Raw genomic sequence first — 16,157 nt, 5'->3', positions numbered from 1 at the left:
CTACCATAATTAATCTACATCCAGGAGTCAAAGCAGAGATAACTGTTAGTTATAAGAATTTACCAGTAAGTGTACAGACTGCATAACTCGAGTATGCTTTAGGCAGCTCAGTGTAACATTCCAGTCCACTACTGAAACAATGCCCCTTCCTGTCGCCAACGCAGTAATGATGGATATATGTCACAAGAGGCTTTCCAGTGACAGCATGTGCAGTTCAAAAGGGAGCACGTTCAATGGTGTGTCAGCCATCGCATGTAGCTATAGAGAAGCCTGAGGAGGTTAGGCCTTTATGAGAGACGGCCGGAGAGCTTTTACTGCTCTGGGAAAATAGAGGTCAGCAGCACAGGGGAGTGACGTTACTAAAAAATAGCAAGGTGGAAGAAAAGAAAGAGCAGATAGGAATAAATAGTGAGAGGATAAGGAAGACGAGAAATCCAAGCAAGCTGACAGGCAGATCTCCAGAGCACAGGAGAAAAAGAGCTGATGGCTTGGAGTGAATGGTCACACTGTCCATGTGTATGAATGAGCTTTTCAGCCGACTCTCTCTATCTATACACACACACACACTCAAAGCACGCATGCAGAAACCGAGGGGTGAAGAGGTGACTCGTGGCCACCTGGTTCTCTGCAGTTTGTGTGGCGTGTGGAGACAGACACACAGTGATATTTTCACTCCTCACCTTTAGTGGAAATACTAGAGCTGACACTTACCCTGAGCATGTGACACATGTGTGTGTGAGCAACAGACAGAGAGAGAGAGAGAGAGAGAGAAATTTGAGGAAAACAGAAACTCTCAAAATTTGGGGTACTTGAGCAATAAAGTAAAATTTTAAAATAACTACCAAGAAAGTCCAGGACCAGAGTGCCAAAACCAGATGAAAGGCAATTTAGGAAGATGAATTACTCATTTGTGGCAGGCCACCTAACAAAAAAATAATTAGGATTTGTACCATTACACAATACTTCATTTGATGTTTATTTTAGTTCAGTGTAGTTTCTTTACATTTTTAAGGTTTTACAGCATACAAAGGCTTATATATGAGTCTTATTTTTCTGATATCAACTTTAATGTATGTTTGTGTTTTTGTTATTCACAGTTTTGCTCATAGATTGAGCAGTGACCACCTTAAAGAAAGAAAGAATGGAAGGAAATCTCATTGCAATAACTCTTGCCAAGCTCTTCCTGTTTCATATTGATTCAACATTATTTTGTCACTGTATTTGTACTGTACCTTGTATCTGTAGTTAAACATAGTTATGAGCACCACTGAAACCTTTATCTGTAACACTAGGTACAAGCAGCTGTTTAATTTCAATTCAGTTTATTTTCAATGTATTTATTTATATAGCACTTTATACAATCAAAATTGTCTCAAGATGCTTTACAGAAACCCAGAGCCTGAACCCCGCAAGCAGACAGTGGCAAGGAAAAACTCCCTTTTGACAGGAAGAAACCTTGAGCAGGACTATCATGGGCAGATATTGATAGTTGGTCCTTTAAGAGGTATGAATCCAGAGCAGTCAAACAAAGACTGAATGAACCAGCTCTTGCTCCGAGCAAGGAAGGTAGGAGATGATGAGGGAGGAGGTGATGTACAGTGCTCCAGTAATAATAATAAGTCAGAGAACTTCAATCTGCCAGAAAGACGTGAAAAGATAACCACATTCCAGACATAATGAAATCACAACTGAATAATAAGCATAAACCATACTGTGAATAAATAACGATAATGCCGACGCTAGGCCACATGCTCATTATTACATTAGTTCCGATAGATATCTTAATTGCTCCTCATGTTGGTTTGGGTTTCTTTTGGCCAGAGCTGCTGTGTGAGCCCAGTGTGGAGGACCAGGGAGTAGAATAAAAACCTGTTTGTAGCTTGGACGTTATCACCGATGAGGATATAACGGACTCAGATCTGTCAAAGTTCACTGAAAACTCAACCAAAGCACAGGCTGTAGTATCAGCCATGGAATCATGCAGTGCCATGACCCTGTCTCTGATGTACACCCATGATAAGAGCCATCTCAACAGACTGAGCTCACAGACAGTTTTGAGCTTTTGCTAACCTAGGATTCCTTCCTTACCTGCAGTTGTGACGTATTTTCTCAGTGTGCCTTGGTGTACTCTACAATTTAGAAATAACTCCATCTTAACTTATTTGGTTCTGCTCATTCTACTTTCCTTCTCCCTCACTGCATTCCGAGCGGGCTTTGAAGTGGAGTAACTCGTACAAGGTTATCATGCATTTTCTGACAAAAAATAAAGACCTTGTCACCAAAATTGTCAAAAGCAGCACTCCACATTCGTATGTTGGAAGGGTGTGGGCTGAGGGGTGTTTTTCAGCCACCCGAAAAGCAGTTCTGCCAGCATAATTGATTACATTTTTCAAGTAGTTTGACAAAAACTGTTAATAATGAATGTGAATGAATTTAAAAGACACAGCCATGAGGAAATCTTAAAGAGCGTAGTGCCACAACATAGCTTATCTTTTGTGTGGTGGCATGTTCTTTTTTGCTGTGCCCTTTTCTTTCCAGTCCCTGGCTGCTCTCTGCATTTCGTCCACCTCTGTCATCATTTCCACACACAACAGCAATAGCAAGCCGCATTCCTCAAACCCATACCTCATTGCTTGTTGGCATCACAAACAATAATGTTTTCAGAGAAAAGTGAAAGGAAAAGCCTGGTTATTCCATCCGGTTGTTATGAGGCTACGAGGGAAGAGGAAGCTGAGGCTGGTGATGGGATCAGGGTGGGAATTCTGATTAGGTGGGGGGCCTGAACGGTGGGTGAGGCAGGAAAAGGCAAGGCTGGTACTGTAGATGCATTGTGTTTGAACAGCTCTCCCTGCAGCAAAGCTTAAGGATGACAGGAAGAGGCTGGCACCAGGAAGACCAACAGCAAATAGACAAACAGGCAAAGGAACGCAGCTCTCATTTTGTCTCTACTCCTTCCTACTAGTTTTTTTCTTTTTCCTCTCCCAATTCCCATGTCATTAATTGTTTGGTTTGTTTGACAGTATCATTAAACAAGCTTTCTGTTGAGGCATTTCCCTATCAGTCTATATTTAGCTGCAAAACAAGGTACTGTTAATATATCAGTGACAAAATGAGGTATGTTTGGTCAAATCCAGGAGAGGAAAACGGTTGAGAAAGAGAAAATTAGTCGAGGTCTAAAAAAAAACAATCTCTAAATCTTGCACCACACCTGGAAAAACACCCAGACAGCAAAAGGCAATCGGCCATGATTCAAATCCCACATCTGCTTGTGATAATCCACACAACTAGCCAATCATGCACCCTAACCTTCCAACACCACCACCCCATCTCATCTACAACCAATCACCCTCTTTTTTCCAGTGTACACACAACATGGATATATAGATACAAGGTGTTTTTATTGCCATTACAACCATATATGTGTAGTACACAGCAATGAAACTACGTCCGTCCAGGATGCTACATGGTGCTACATAAAGGAGTACACATATTGAATATAAAACTAAAAAAATTAAAACTAAACTAACTAAACTAAAAAGCAAAGAAATACACCCATTTAACATGAGAGACAGTGCAATAACAGTATAGACAAGACAATAAACACTGTATGATACAATATAATATGATAAAATACAATACAATATGGACAACAGACAGTGCAGAGTGAACCGTATGACGTATTTAAGTGACACTATGATTAATAAAGTGATAGCATAGATAATAAAGCGACAGTATGGATATTAAAGTGACAGTACAGGAGTTAAAGTGAGTGGTGGGCAAGTAAGTTTTTTGATTGTGTCTATGTGCATGTGACTGTGGAGAGTGTGGGAGTGTATGTGTGTATCTGTGTCAGTCTTGTCCCTGGGAGTTGAGGAGTCTGATGGCTTGGGAAAAGAAAGTGTTGCAGACTGTGAAGGTCTGACTGCTCCGTTACCTCCTAACAGAGGGTAGGAGGTTAAACAGCATGTGTGCTGGGTGTGTGGTGTCATCCACAATTCTGCTGGCTTTGTCAATGGGCCGTGTGGTGTAAATGTCTGTCATGGAGGGGAGAGAGACTGAGATGATCTTCTCAGTTGTCCTACATGGTGCAGTTCCCAAACCAAGCAGTGATGGCAACCACCGAACCCAGACTCCATCCATCAGATCGCCAGATGGAGAAGCGTGATTCATAACTCCAGGGAACGCGTCTCCACTGCTCCAGAGTCCAGTGGTGGCGTGCTTTACACCACTGCATCCGATGCTTTGCATTGCACTTGGTGATGTATGACTTGGATGCAGCTGCTTGGCCATGGAAACCCATTCCATGAAGCTCTCTACACACTGTTCTTGAGCTAATCTGAAGGCCACTTGAAGTTTGGAGGTCTGTAGCAATTGACTCTGTAGAAAGTCGGCGACCTCTGCACACTATGCGCCTCAGTATAGGTTGACCCTGCTCTGTCATTTTACGGGGCCTACCACTTCGTAGTTGAGTTGCTGTCGTTCCCAATCGCTTCCACTTTGTTATAATACCACTGACAGTTGACTGTGGAATATTTAGTAGCGAGGAAATTTCACGACTGGACTTGTTGCACAGGTGGCATCCTATCACAGTACCACACTGGAATTCACTGAGCTCCTGAGAGCGGTCTGTTCTTTCACAAATGTTTGTCGAAGCAGTCAGCATGCCAAGGTGCTTGATTTTATACACCTGTGTCCAAGGAAGTGTTTGGAACACCTGAATTCAATTATTTGGATGGGTGAGTGAATACTTTTGGCAGTACAGTGTTTGTGTCCTTATTGTCCAGATGGGTAAGGGCCAGATGGAGGGTGGTTGCAATGGCATCGTCTGTGGAGCGGTTGGGATAATACACGAACTGTAGGGGGTCCTGTGAAAGTGGCAGCAGGATTTTGATATGCCTCATGATGAGCCTCTTGAAGCACTTCATGATGATGGGTGTGAGTGCAATGGGATGGTAGTCATTGAGGCAAGAGACTTAACTCTGCATAGAGTTCCTCTCACATCAGCTGTGGAAAGATAGAGCACTTGGTTGCTGGAGAGAGTGGTGGTCTTCCTTCCCTGCCGCTGCGACATTCTGGGCCTCAAACTTTGCATAGAGGTGCTTCAGGCATCACTGTCACAGGCAGGTGACTCCACCTGCCAGGCCATCACTCCTGTAGTTAGTGATGGCCTGGATGCCCTGGTAGCCTCTACATCTCTGCAACGGCTGCAGTATAATTCTACATAAAGTTGCGGTGTTGGCTGAAACCAACTTGAGTAAAATGAGTTAAATCCAGAATCTTGCTCATGGAGTCTCACGCTGAAATCTCACGAGAGGAGAGAACCTGAGCGTATGAATGGCAAAAAAACTACTGACATAACTCTGAGAGACAAAGTTGCCCCAAAGGATTAAATTGCAAGCAGCCAGTGCAACACAATGTCATTCACTGTGCAGTTAGGATAGAGTGAAATTCATTCACTGGACAGTTTTGGTGATGTCACCCTGTGTCATCCACTGTATGGACCAACACGCAAAAGTGGTCACAAAAATTTGAAAATTTGATGATTATTATTTTTGATAAACTATGAAAGTGACAAACCCAAAGAAAATTATCACCAAACTCTGCTCAACTCTGTTGAATGGTGTGGCATCTTTCAACTCATTGTTTCGGTTTAATAGCCCACAAAGTTACAGATTTGGCCCACTCCCACCGTTTTAATCAACTTTGATTCCAGCAGCACTATATAAGGTGATATGTATGATCACTTATTGCAGGTTTGAATCAAATATTTATTGTAAGGGAACATAGTTCAAACTGCAGACGTATGTCTAAAAAATAGCTGCCAACTATGCCATACCTCTGGAGCAGATACTACTTAAGGTTACATAAAACTGAAAGGTGCAACAGAGCTACTATGATAGCTTCCTCCATTTTGGCCTCTATTGGTTCTCTGTTTCCTCAAAGGTCACCTCTGTCAGAATGGTTTGCACTTGTTCAACAGGACAGTTTTATATAAAATGCTGAACTCCAAGAGCTTCTATGGATTTAAACGACTTGCATGAGAAAATGCACTGATCGGGGCAATTCAATCAAAATAATTTCCAAGTAAGTTTTTAATGTGCTTAATGCTAAACTTAATAATAATGGGTTAAATCTTAGACAGTGAAATATTAGATACAATTGAATTGCTTGCCAGGAAAAGTTCGAAGTGTCAATATGAGTTTTGAGAATGAGTATTGGATCGGTGCTGCATTTGCCAACTATCACCAAGACTAAACTCGCTCACGAACTGTTTGATTGTTTCTATGGAATGCACATTACTTTTATTATTTAAAATGTTTTAACTGTCTATTGATGGGTCAATAGCTTCATTAATGTTGCCTCCTGTCTGGGTAGCTGGAAATGTTTGAGATGGATGAAAAAGTTTATGAAAAAAAGGACTTGTCATCAGTATTTGGAGACCATCCATCCATCCATTTTCTAAACCACTTTATCCGTCAGGGTCGCGTTGGGCTGGAGCTTATCCAAGCTGACTACGGTTGAGAGGCGGGGTTCACCCTGAGCAGACACACAAAGACAGACAAGCACACACTCACACTTGGGGGCAATGTAGAGTAGCCAATTAACCTAATGTGCATGTTTTTGGGATTGTGAGAGGAAGCCAATGTGTGACTATGTGTGTGTGTGTGTATTTTACTTACCTTGATGGGGATAAAATCTGTTTACACAGTTACACGTGGGGACTCACCTTACTTATGAGGACAAAATGCAAGATGCCATAATGCAACTGATTAAATTTTACAGTGAAGACTTGGTTTAAGGTTAGGTTTAGGTTAAAGTTATGATTAGGATAAACGCTGGGGTGAGGCAAATAATGGTTATGATAATAGTTATGATTATGGTTAGAATAAGTGTCCAGGAAATTACATTGTCTATGTAATGTCCCCTTAGGGCATGAAAACATAAACTCTGTGTGTGTGTGTGTGTGTGTGTGTGTGTGTCAGACACATTACACAAAGCACAGAGAAAAATAAACAACTATAGTCTCAAACACACATGAAATAAAATGCAGAACAAGAAAAGAACAAAATACGGAGGAGAGTGCAGTGCTGATCAGGACACAAATTGTATTGGACAGTGAGACATGTGCAATAACACGTAAAATAGTCCTTACTGAGTATACTAATACATACAGATCACAAACGTCTGAACAAAAGATCTTTCACGATTGCATTTTTATTTGTGTTTATTCTTGTGTTGAGTTTGTATTGGCCAATCATTGCTGGGAGGACTTCATTGGAGAAGGCAGAGAGCATGGCAGCAAGGCCAGAGTGGCCGAGGGGAGTAGAATTTTCAGCATAGGATTTTCTCAGGTGGTGAATTAATTTAAAAAAAAAAGAGATCTGATGTTTGAAAATAAAAAAAGCACAGATTCTATGTTGCTGTGTGTACGGTTCAAGAGCAGTGAACACCCTTTCCAACCCTTCAAACTTAAATTCCATGTTTACCAGAATAGCAAGAAATCAATAGTAAACAGTACAAAGTTTGAAGTTTCAGTCCTCTGAAAACAGATGGAACAAATATTCCTACTTCTCTAAAGGGTTCAGGCCCAGTAGGGAGCTTAGTAACAAAATAAAACCATGCCCAAAAACATAACAGTGTGGGGTTTTTTCTTCCACTAACACTCACGTGAACAGACATGGTCCACATAAAGGCTGAGCTGAGCATGGAGAACACAGGTCCACAACAGCCTGTTCTTGAGGATTAAATAGCTGCTATATTTGCCAGAGAAAATCCTGTGCTCAGTATTGCTTCATAAAAAGAGGCGACATTAACCCGTGCTCATACAGATGCACAGAGGCTCTAGCAAGGCTCTCCACACTGCCATGAGGCTTTTTGGCCTGTACAAACAATTTGATTTGGTTCAAATCAAATGAAAGCAGCTGCAGTAGGAAGTCAAGGGCTGAGTGTGCAGTGTGTGAACCCTGACAAGGTTCCTCTAATTGGGCTCATGTTCATTTTATTCACCTTTGAATGTGATGATCTGCTGTGACTGGTAAAACAAATAACTACACTGCATGTACAAGAACATAATAGAGCACATCAGGAACATGTTGCTAATGTGTATAGTTAGTACATAAAGAAAAATGTAGTGCTTGGATTCATCTCTCCAATTATACTCCATCTACCCATCCATCCATCTTTTCATTCATTCATTCATTCATTTTCAGTACCTGTACAAAGGAAAGTGTGTGGAAGATGAGAACAGTCCTCCAGAAGGTAAATGGCTCCATCTTCATCTGGATTTTTCCCCCGGTCACGGTCTCTCTACAGCTGGGTAAGCCTCAACCTGTGTGCACCAAGTAAACACATCAAAGTAAAATATTTCTGCAGCAGCATACTTGCTGACTGTGACTGAGATTACAACCAGATACCACACCAGACCAAAAACATATCATGGTTGGTCAGCCACAGAGCTGGGACAGATTAATCCACCATCAGTATCAGGTGTTGATATTGACTTATCTGATTTGGGATATCAGACTGATGTCACTGACAAACGTACCAATCCAGATTCTACTTACAGGCTACTTATTTAATAGGGTTTTTTTGATAGAGCAGATTTATATTTAATGCACTTCTTTTTTTAAAATTGGCTTTGTTTGGAACTTACAGAGCAACACCACTGAGGTGCTGTGTGGTGTATTACAGCCTAATGTGCATGTAATACCATTCCCCAAAATAAAAATAATAATAATGACGACAATAATAATAAAGGGGTAGGTCAAGCAGGAACAATCATGCTCTTTCAGAGGATCTCAAGCAGCAATCTGGCTCATAGCAAGTTAGCAAATCATGGGGGCAGCCGTGGCCTAGAGGTTGGAGAAGTGGCTTGTGATCGGAGGGTCGCTGGTTCAATTCCCCCACCGGACGGGCAGGAAAAATTTGGGTGTGGTGGAGTGATTAATGTGAAAAAATTGCTCCCCCACACACAGCCAGCTGATGTGCCCTTGAGCAAGGCACTTAACCCCCCCAGGCACTTATCCCGGGTGCTTGATGCTGCCCACTGCTCCTGTGTGTGTTTCACTGCATGTAATTTGCCGGGTGTTGCATGTGTGTGTTCAATAAGGATGGGTCAAATGCAGAAGACTAATTCAGTGTGTGTATGTAAAAATATATATACTGTCAATAAAGTGATTCTTCTTCTTCTTCTTCTTCTTCTTCGATATAGGCAGGAAACTGACAGTTCAAGACATTCAAAGCAAGTAGTAAAATCTTTAAATATAAAATTCTAAAACTAACAGCTAACCTATGAATAACAGTAAGGATGGTGTGATGTGTCAACATTTTGTATGCTGCAGTCTTTGGATTTTCACTTGCCAGTATGAGAATAGAACATGTTGCAATGGCTAAATATGGAAGAAATAAAGCATGGATGATATTTTCTAGATCTTCAGAAAACAGGAATGCCATGATCTTGGTTAAATGTCTCTGCTGAATATGCAGCAAACTGCATTTGTCATCATCATCAACACACAACTCTGAGTCAAAAATATTATCTACGTTATGGACCCCTTCTTGAACATGTTATTAGGGATTATTAGGGAATTAGGGATCCAGCCTAAATAAAAAATCTGTTGCCAGAAAGGGTAATTATAAATATTTCTGATTTAGAAAGTTCAGGAAATATTTTGACATCATTCCTCAATTTCAGATAGGCAGGACATAATACAAGATATGTGAATTGGTTGTACATAGAAAAATAAAGGGGACCCAGAGTAGACCCATGGGGAACCCCACAAAAGAGAGGCACATGAGAGGAAGCGGCACCTCCAAGAATAAGAGAAGGACCTCTTGGACATAACTCCTCGACTGAGGATACTGTCAGACAATGGAAGGAACATATTCAGGATCTCCTTAATCCCACGACATTCTTTGGAGGAACATCCTGGGATTCTCAAGGCTGTGAGACCTTGGTCCACACTTCAATAAGTCAAACCTGTTCCCAGTTAGGGTTGACTTTGCCAGGGCTGCTCTTTGTCGCCAGTTCTGTTTATAATCTTTATGGACAGAATTTCCAGGCACAGCCAAATGGCAGACAGTGTCGCAGACACTGTTTGATGGCTTTAGGATTCTATAAGCTCTGCTTTTTGCAGATGATGTATTCCTTTTGGCATCATCAAACAATGATCTCCAGCTCACACTGGGGCAGTTTTCATCTGAGTGTGAAGCTGCTGGGATGAGGATCAGCATATGGCCGTGGTCCTCAGCCTGAAACTGGTGGATTGCCCACTCCAGGTCAGAGGAGAGTTGCTGCCCCAAGTGGAGGAGTTCAAGTATCTTGGGATCTTCTTCACGACTGAGGACAATATGGAGCGGGAGATTGACAGGCAGATCAGGGGCTGTACTGGTCTTTTGTGGTGAAGAGAGAGCTGAGCCAAAAGGTGAAGCTCTCACTTTACCAGCCAGTCCACATCCCAACCCTCACCTTTGGTCATGAGCTGTGGGTAGTGACCAAAAGACCAAAAAGATCACAGATACAAGCAGCTGAAATGAGTTTCCTCTGCTGGGTGGCTGGGCTCAGTGTTAGCAATAGAGTGAAGAGCTCAGACATCTGGGATGGGCTGTAGTGGAGCTGCTGCTCCTCCGCTTCAAGGGGAGCCAACTGAGGTGGTTCGGGAATCTGGCCAGGACATCTCCCTGGGTCTTGGACATGTCCAGCCGGGAGACCCATAAGCAGACCCAGGACACGATGGAGGGATTATATCTCTCGTCTGACCTGGGAACACCTTGGTATCCCCCAAGACGAGCTGGTGGAAGTGACCCCGGAGAGGATGGTCTGGGCTTCCCTACTGAGACCACGACCCGGACCCGGATAAGCAGAAGAAAACGAAACAAGACGATGCATGTAAGCAAACTATAACCTGAAATAATTCAACTCAATTTGTGCAATGTAAAGCCACCAGTAAGTAATTTTTGGAGCCTGGCCCATACCAGGGAAAAGTCAGGATATCTTTGCATCCTTATTATCCCATTCTTATTTCAGTTTAGAATCTGCTTAAGGGGGGTATACTGTATTACCAAATAATAGATATAATAGTTTAATTAAACTATGACAAACTACCACATGGTGAACCAGTTATTGCAAGACAGAATACAATTTTTAAAATAACGACATTAAAATAATGTCAGTCATTCATCAACAGAAAACCACCAAGTCTTACAGCTAAGAGATTAGCTTTTTTTTTTTCTTTGATTGTAAATTGAATCTCTTTTGTATGTTTTTTGTTAGTTTGTTTGGTTGGTTGATTTTTGACTGTTCTAGGCAAAAACTAAGACATTTTCAACGATATTTTATAGATCCAGATAAATTATTAATTGGTGGGATCAAAAAGTAATTCAAATGATGTTGTAGTTACAGCCCTATTAGAGAAATCACATCCATTGTAGCCACTAATGAAACGCAGCAAGCCCCTGGGTATATTATATCAGTGTTAGAGGGAGATCTGGTGAGCACTGAAAAGGAAATTCATTTGTATCCAGGAACGCAGTACAGTGCCATAGTGAGGTGGGGAGCCTGCTCTCATCCCCGAAGTAAGGGGGAATACCATGAAGCATGTGCAGTGATCACAACGAGTTTCTCAGTTCACTGTGCTCATAACGGCTTGTTATGGTACCATGCGCATCAGCAGCATCGACACATGACAGGCTGAATTTGGCAATAACCGGCCCTACCGGAGGGCAGCGGCCGCAGGTTGATGGCGGTGCTTTCAGACAGATGCGTGTGTTGAGAGATGAACACCTTCCTTACCTTCACAGGGGAGGGGAGGGGGGCTCCTATGCGTTCATGTGGAGATGCAACATCAGTTCCTCTCCAAGAACAGTCCAACTATCCACCGAAGCCCGATCTCTGCTGTCCACACCCCGCGCCAAACACAGAGGGGTCCAAAAAGTGACCCAGAGAGGACGGTGAGGTGCCAGATAGATCGACAGCCCGGCAGGCTACTTTGCGTCTCCGATAAGTGTGTCCAACCTCCGAGCGGCGCACAGCCCGTCTGCCTGGCTGACACACAACTTGGGATCAGAGTCAAGTTAGAGACAGATATACAGCTTCCGCTTATCATTTTCAAATTAAAACACATGCAGACTGTGTCCCGTGCGCTAGTAATATTATAATGTCCGTTTTTGGTATACAAAATGGATTCGTGCTATGTGGATACAAAGCAGATGTGGGCTTGAACTGGACAAGCAAAATAAATAAATAAAAACCTTTAACAAAACTATTCTCTTGGATGTTTTTTTTATCCCTGCCACTCAAATAGTCTGTTACTGTGTGGGTCCTTCCTATCAGCACATGTCCCCTGTGAAAAAACCCATGTGGGCTATCCCGGTGCTGCAAAGCTGTATAGTGCCTGGTTTCAGGTCTTGGCTTGAGGAACAGTTCTTTCAGAGAGGCTTTGCGCAGTACTTCTTCTCCTCTGCTCATGTAGTTTGATAGTAACACAATGTTTTCTAAGGCACTGTTGACCAGCTGGTCTGATCACTGGGTTAAGTGACACTGGGTTGCGTTTCTCCAAGTGTTGAGTCAGCAGGTATGGCCACGGAAAATTTTAACATTATGATGTTGATAAAAACCAGACCAACTCTGAAACATATTAATTAATGTGTAATGCAGAGAAAAAAACTGTCTGTATTAGCTAACTCTGACACATTGACGTGGAGTCAGATATTTGAAGTTTTTTTGAATTGGTAACTCCAGTTCAGCTTTCTGATTCCACTGAGTAAGCAGCTCTGATTGTGTTTTTATTGTGCACATCAAGATCATACAAGACCCCTGCAGTGATTAAAATGTGCTTTAACTGTGAAGGGTAAATCAGCTCATTTCCAGCAGCCCCCTGCCTGGCTCTGACACCGTTGCATAGATGAGTCTGATGACCAACTCCTCTGTTCCATGTGGTATGGAGGAACAGAAAGCACATGGAGGAGCAGTGGTCAGTATCTGTACTGGTCAGTGTTGGAGAGTTGCATTCTGTACTGTAATTCTAACTAAAGTAAATTCATTTAATATTAACAATAAAAATGATGCCCATGGCCACATTAGGGCCACATGTGTTACCAGTGTCCTACGCAGACTTAGCGTCAAGTCAAGTCAACTTTATTGTCAAATATGCTATACATGCATGACATACAGCACAGATGAAATTTCAGTCAGACCCATGGTGCAAACAGGCAACAGATAAAAATAAACACACTCTGAAAATATAAATATAAAAACAGACATAAGAAGTAATTGTTGCATACATACAGTGGCTGCATGGTGTTTTCTTTGTCATGCTGTATGTAGAATGTTTATATATTATATATTTGCAGCGAAATATGGAAGACTGTGATCATCAGAATTCAGAAATCTGTTTTACTCAAAAACAGTAAAAGTAATTAAATATTTCCTTCCACATTTTTTGCCCACTTGACACCCAACCTGCTTCAGTGCATCTTTACTGACCTGAATGTTCGACTGTAAACAGACACAAATTCCCTGCTAAATAACTCTGCGGCCTCCATGGAAAAATAGCAATATCATGGTAGATAAAGCTTTAAAGATTTTAGAAATTTACCTTAGAAAACATATTTTTGACAATATTTTGATTTCTATCATTATGTAAACTCTTGCGGTCAATATTAAATAGAGCCTTTTAAAACATCAGTTATATAAAATAAATTACAGGTATGATCACTGACTTTTTTTTTTTCACTTGGTCACAGTATGAGACCATCTGTGGGTCCTCACTTGGCAACAAAATCTTGACTTCCTTTAGATGTTTGTCTTATTTGAATTTCTAACAATATTTCTTTCATAATATATACTTAATCATATCACACTTAGAGAAGCAGTTCATGGTTGTAGAGTTTTTGGTTGTAGTAATCACTCTTTCTGTGCATATGGTTGTGAAGTAATTCCTTCAAAGTAAAGGATGGATGGCAGTATGGAATCTAGAATAAAGCAGCCCTATTCTTTGAGTAACTTACAATGAGAATACAAAGGAGCTGTAAGATAAAATGCTGAAACTGCTGAGGGCTGAAGGTTAGATTTAGATTTGCTGTCCCAGCGTCAGACTTGTTTTCACTGCCAGTACAACATAGAAACATACAGATACACACACAGAAACATAGAAATATCGACAATCCATGAAATCTAAATAAAACCTCTAGTAAATCAGTCTAGTCTTCCAGTATCTTGGTGAGACAAATTTCATATTCAGCAGCCTGGTTTCTGTCAGCATCCATCATTCACCTCAGAGCAATACACACACCCTGATTACTCCCATAGCTCAGGCAAACAGAGCTCAGTGCCATCGAGAGGGGAGATCAAAGCACACGTGTGCGTCGTGTGTGTGTGTGTGTGTGTGTGTGTGTTGGCTTACCTTCCCTTCCCAACACACACACACCAGCACCCCAGGTTTTTATTATGAGGTGAAGAATAGAAGCTGGCAGTGTATGAAGGGACTGGGTTTGACTTTGACTAATGAGAACATCAAAAAACTTAAGTCAGCAAATGACCTTAAGGTCCTCAGCTGTGCAAAACTCTGGTCTGTGAAAACATACTGTGTATATGCAAGGGTGGATGGGTAACATATTCTAAATATACTGAAGGTTAGCAAAGTTGGGATGTTGTGTGAAGCATAAATAAAAAATTATGATAATTTGCTCATCTTAGAAACAACACCACTACAAGGTGTCCTCTGGCAGATATTGATGGACTCCACATCATCCATTATACTATTGTCACTTTGGTCTTTACAAAGTTGGAGGTATAGCATTGTCCAAAATGTCTTGGTATGCTGAAGCATTAAGATCTCCCTTCACTGGCAGTGAGGGGCTGAGCCCAACTGCTGAAAAACAGCCCCGTAATACAATCACAACTCAATAATGAAGAGGTATGTCCCAGTACTTTTGTCTATGGTTTAGGACAAATCTTATCCTTGCTTGCAACTTGCATGTTTCAGTCGCCATCTTGTGGTAAGGATGAGGCACTGAAGGACTGCACTCAGTCTTGAGATTGAGATTGTTTTTCATGTCATTTATTTCCACTGTCTCATATCAAATGGCCTTTGTTTTTTTATTTATTTTTTAAACAGCATCCTAACTTTTTTTTTAAATCAGGGATGTAGTTTAATTCACTGGTTCAGTAAAGTACAATAGTATTTAATAATTGTATTTTCAGTAGTTACACAGTCAGTTTAACAATCAATCATTTAGAACCAGCCAATAAATGTATCATATGAATAGACCACTCATGGAATGTAAGCAAGTACATTTACTCAAGTTCTGTGCTTCAGGGTGAATTTGAAGCAGTTGTACTTTCCTGTTACTTTCTGCTTGTACTCCGCTACATCTGAGAAGTGAATATTGTACTTTTACTTCACTACAATTACTTGAAAACTTTGTTACTTTACAAATTAAGATTATTACATACAAAACATATAAAGCAAATTAATATGATTGTTATAGATTAAACTACTCAACAATATGTACAAGTACAGCTGAAATGATTAGTCAGTGTATCACTTGGTCGACTGACAGTTTGATAAATGTCATTTTTCATGCTAAAACATGGTGATTTCAGCTTCACAGATGGGTGGGTTTACTGCTTTCACTTTTAATTATTTTACTATATTTTTAATAATTTTAAGGTTTGGACCATTGGCTGCATCGCGATGGTGTCACTTTGGGTTCTGGGTAATTGTCTGGTAATTTTCTAAGCTTTAATAAACCAAAGAATCAATCGATAAGTCAAGAAAATATTTTTAATTTTTCCTTCACTGCACACTTTCACTTTAATGCTATCAGTGTATTTCATTTACTTAACAGACATTTTCAGTGCCACAGTTCAGTGTAGTAGTAGGACTAAAGGATCTGAATACTTACTCCACCACTGGAACAGATAATTGCCATATTGTATAAACTGAATTATTCTACAAAATGCATGTGATGAAGGTCTGACGCCCCCTGTCGTTCACACATGTGCAACACCATTTAAAGAGAAATATATCCTTGTGTTGGCATCTCAGTAATTGTGACTTTACACATTTTTCTTAACTTATATTTATTTAAGATGTGTGTCAGAAAACATATGTGGTTTATGGACTTTCACAACCAGACTGGAATCTCCTTTTTTC

General features: G+C 40.9%; 1 protein-coding gene across 2 annotated transcripts in view; it reads right to left on the bottom strand.

Annotated features, from left to right (window-relative positions):
* Positions 1 to 12,065, bottom strand: part of adamtsl3 (ADAMTS-like 3) — a 188,923-nt gene extending 176,858 nt beyond the window's left edge. Inside the window, exons 1-2 of one of the 2 annotated variants that reach the window (XM_046387311.1) lie at positions 11,792 to 12,065; positions 8,214 to 8,329 (exon numbers count right to left, since the gene is read on the bottom strand). In XM_046387311.1, coding sequence (XP_046243267.1) covers positions 8,214 to 8,279 — 66 coding nt within the window. In that variant the 5' untranslated portion in view covers positions 8,280 to 8,329; positions 11,792 to 12,065. The remainder of the gene's footprint in view (positions 1 to 8,213; positions 8,330 to 11,791) is intronic. The other variant, XM_046387226.1, reaches the window with a different exon arrangement.
* Between the last annotated feature and the right edge of the window lie 4,092 nt (positions 12,066 to 16,157).

The sequence above is a fragment of the Scatophagus argus genome, chromosome 1, assembly GCF_020382885.2.
Source record: "Scatophagus argus isolate fScaArg1 chromosome 1, fScaArg1.pri, whole genome shotgun sequence".
Classification (NCBI taxonomy): domain Eukaryota; kingdom Metazoa; phylum Chordata; class Actinopteri; family Scatophagidae; genus Scatophagus; species Scatophagus argus.
Note: the sequence above shows the minus strand (reverse complement) of the source record. Positions and strands in the feature narration are given on the sequence as shown.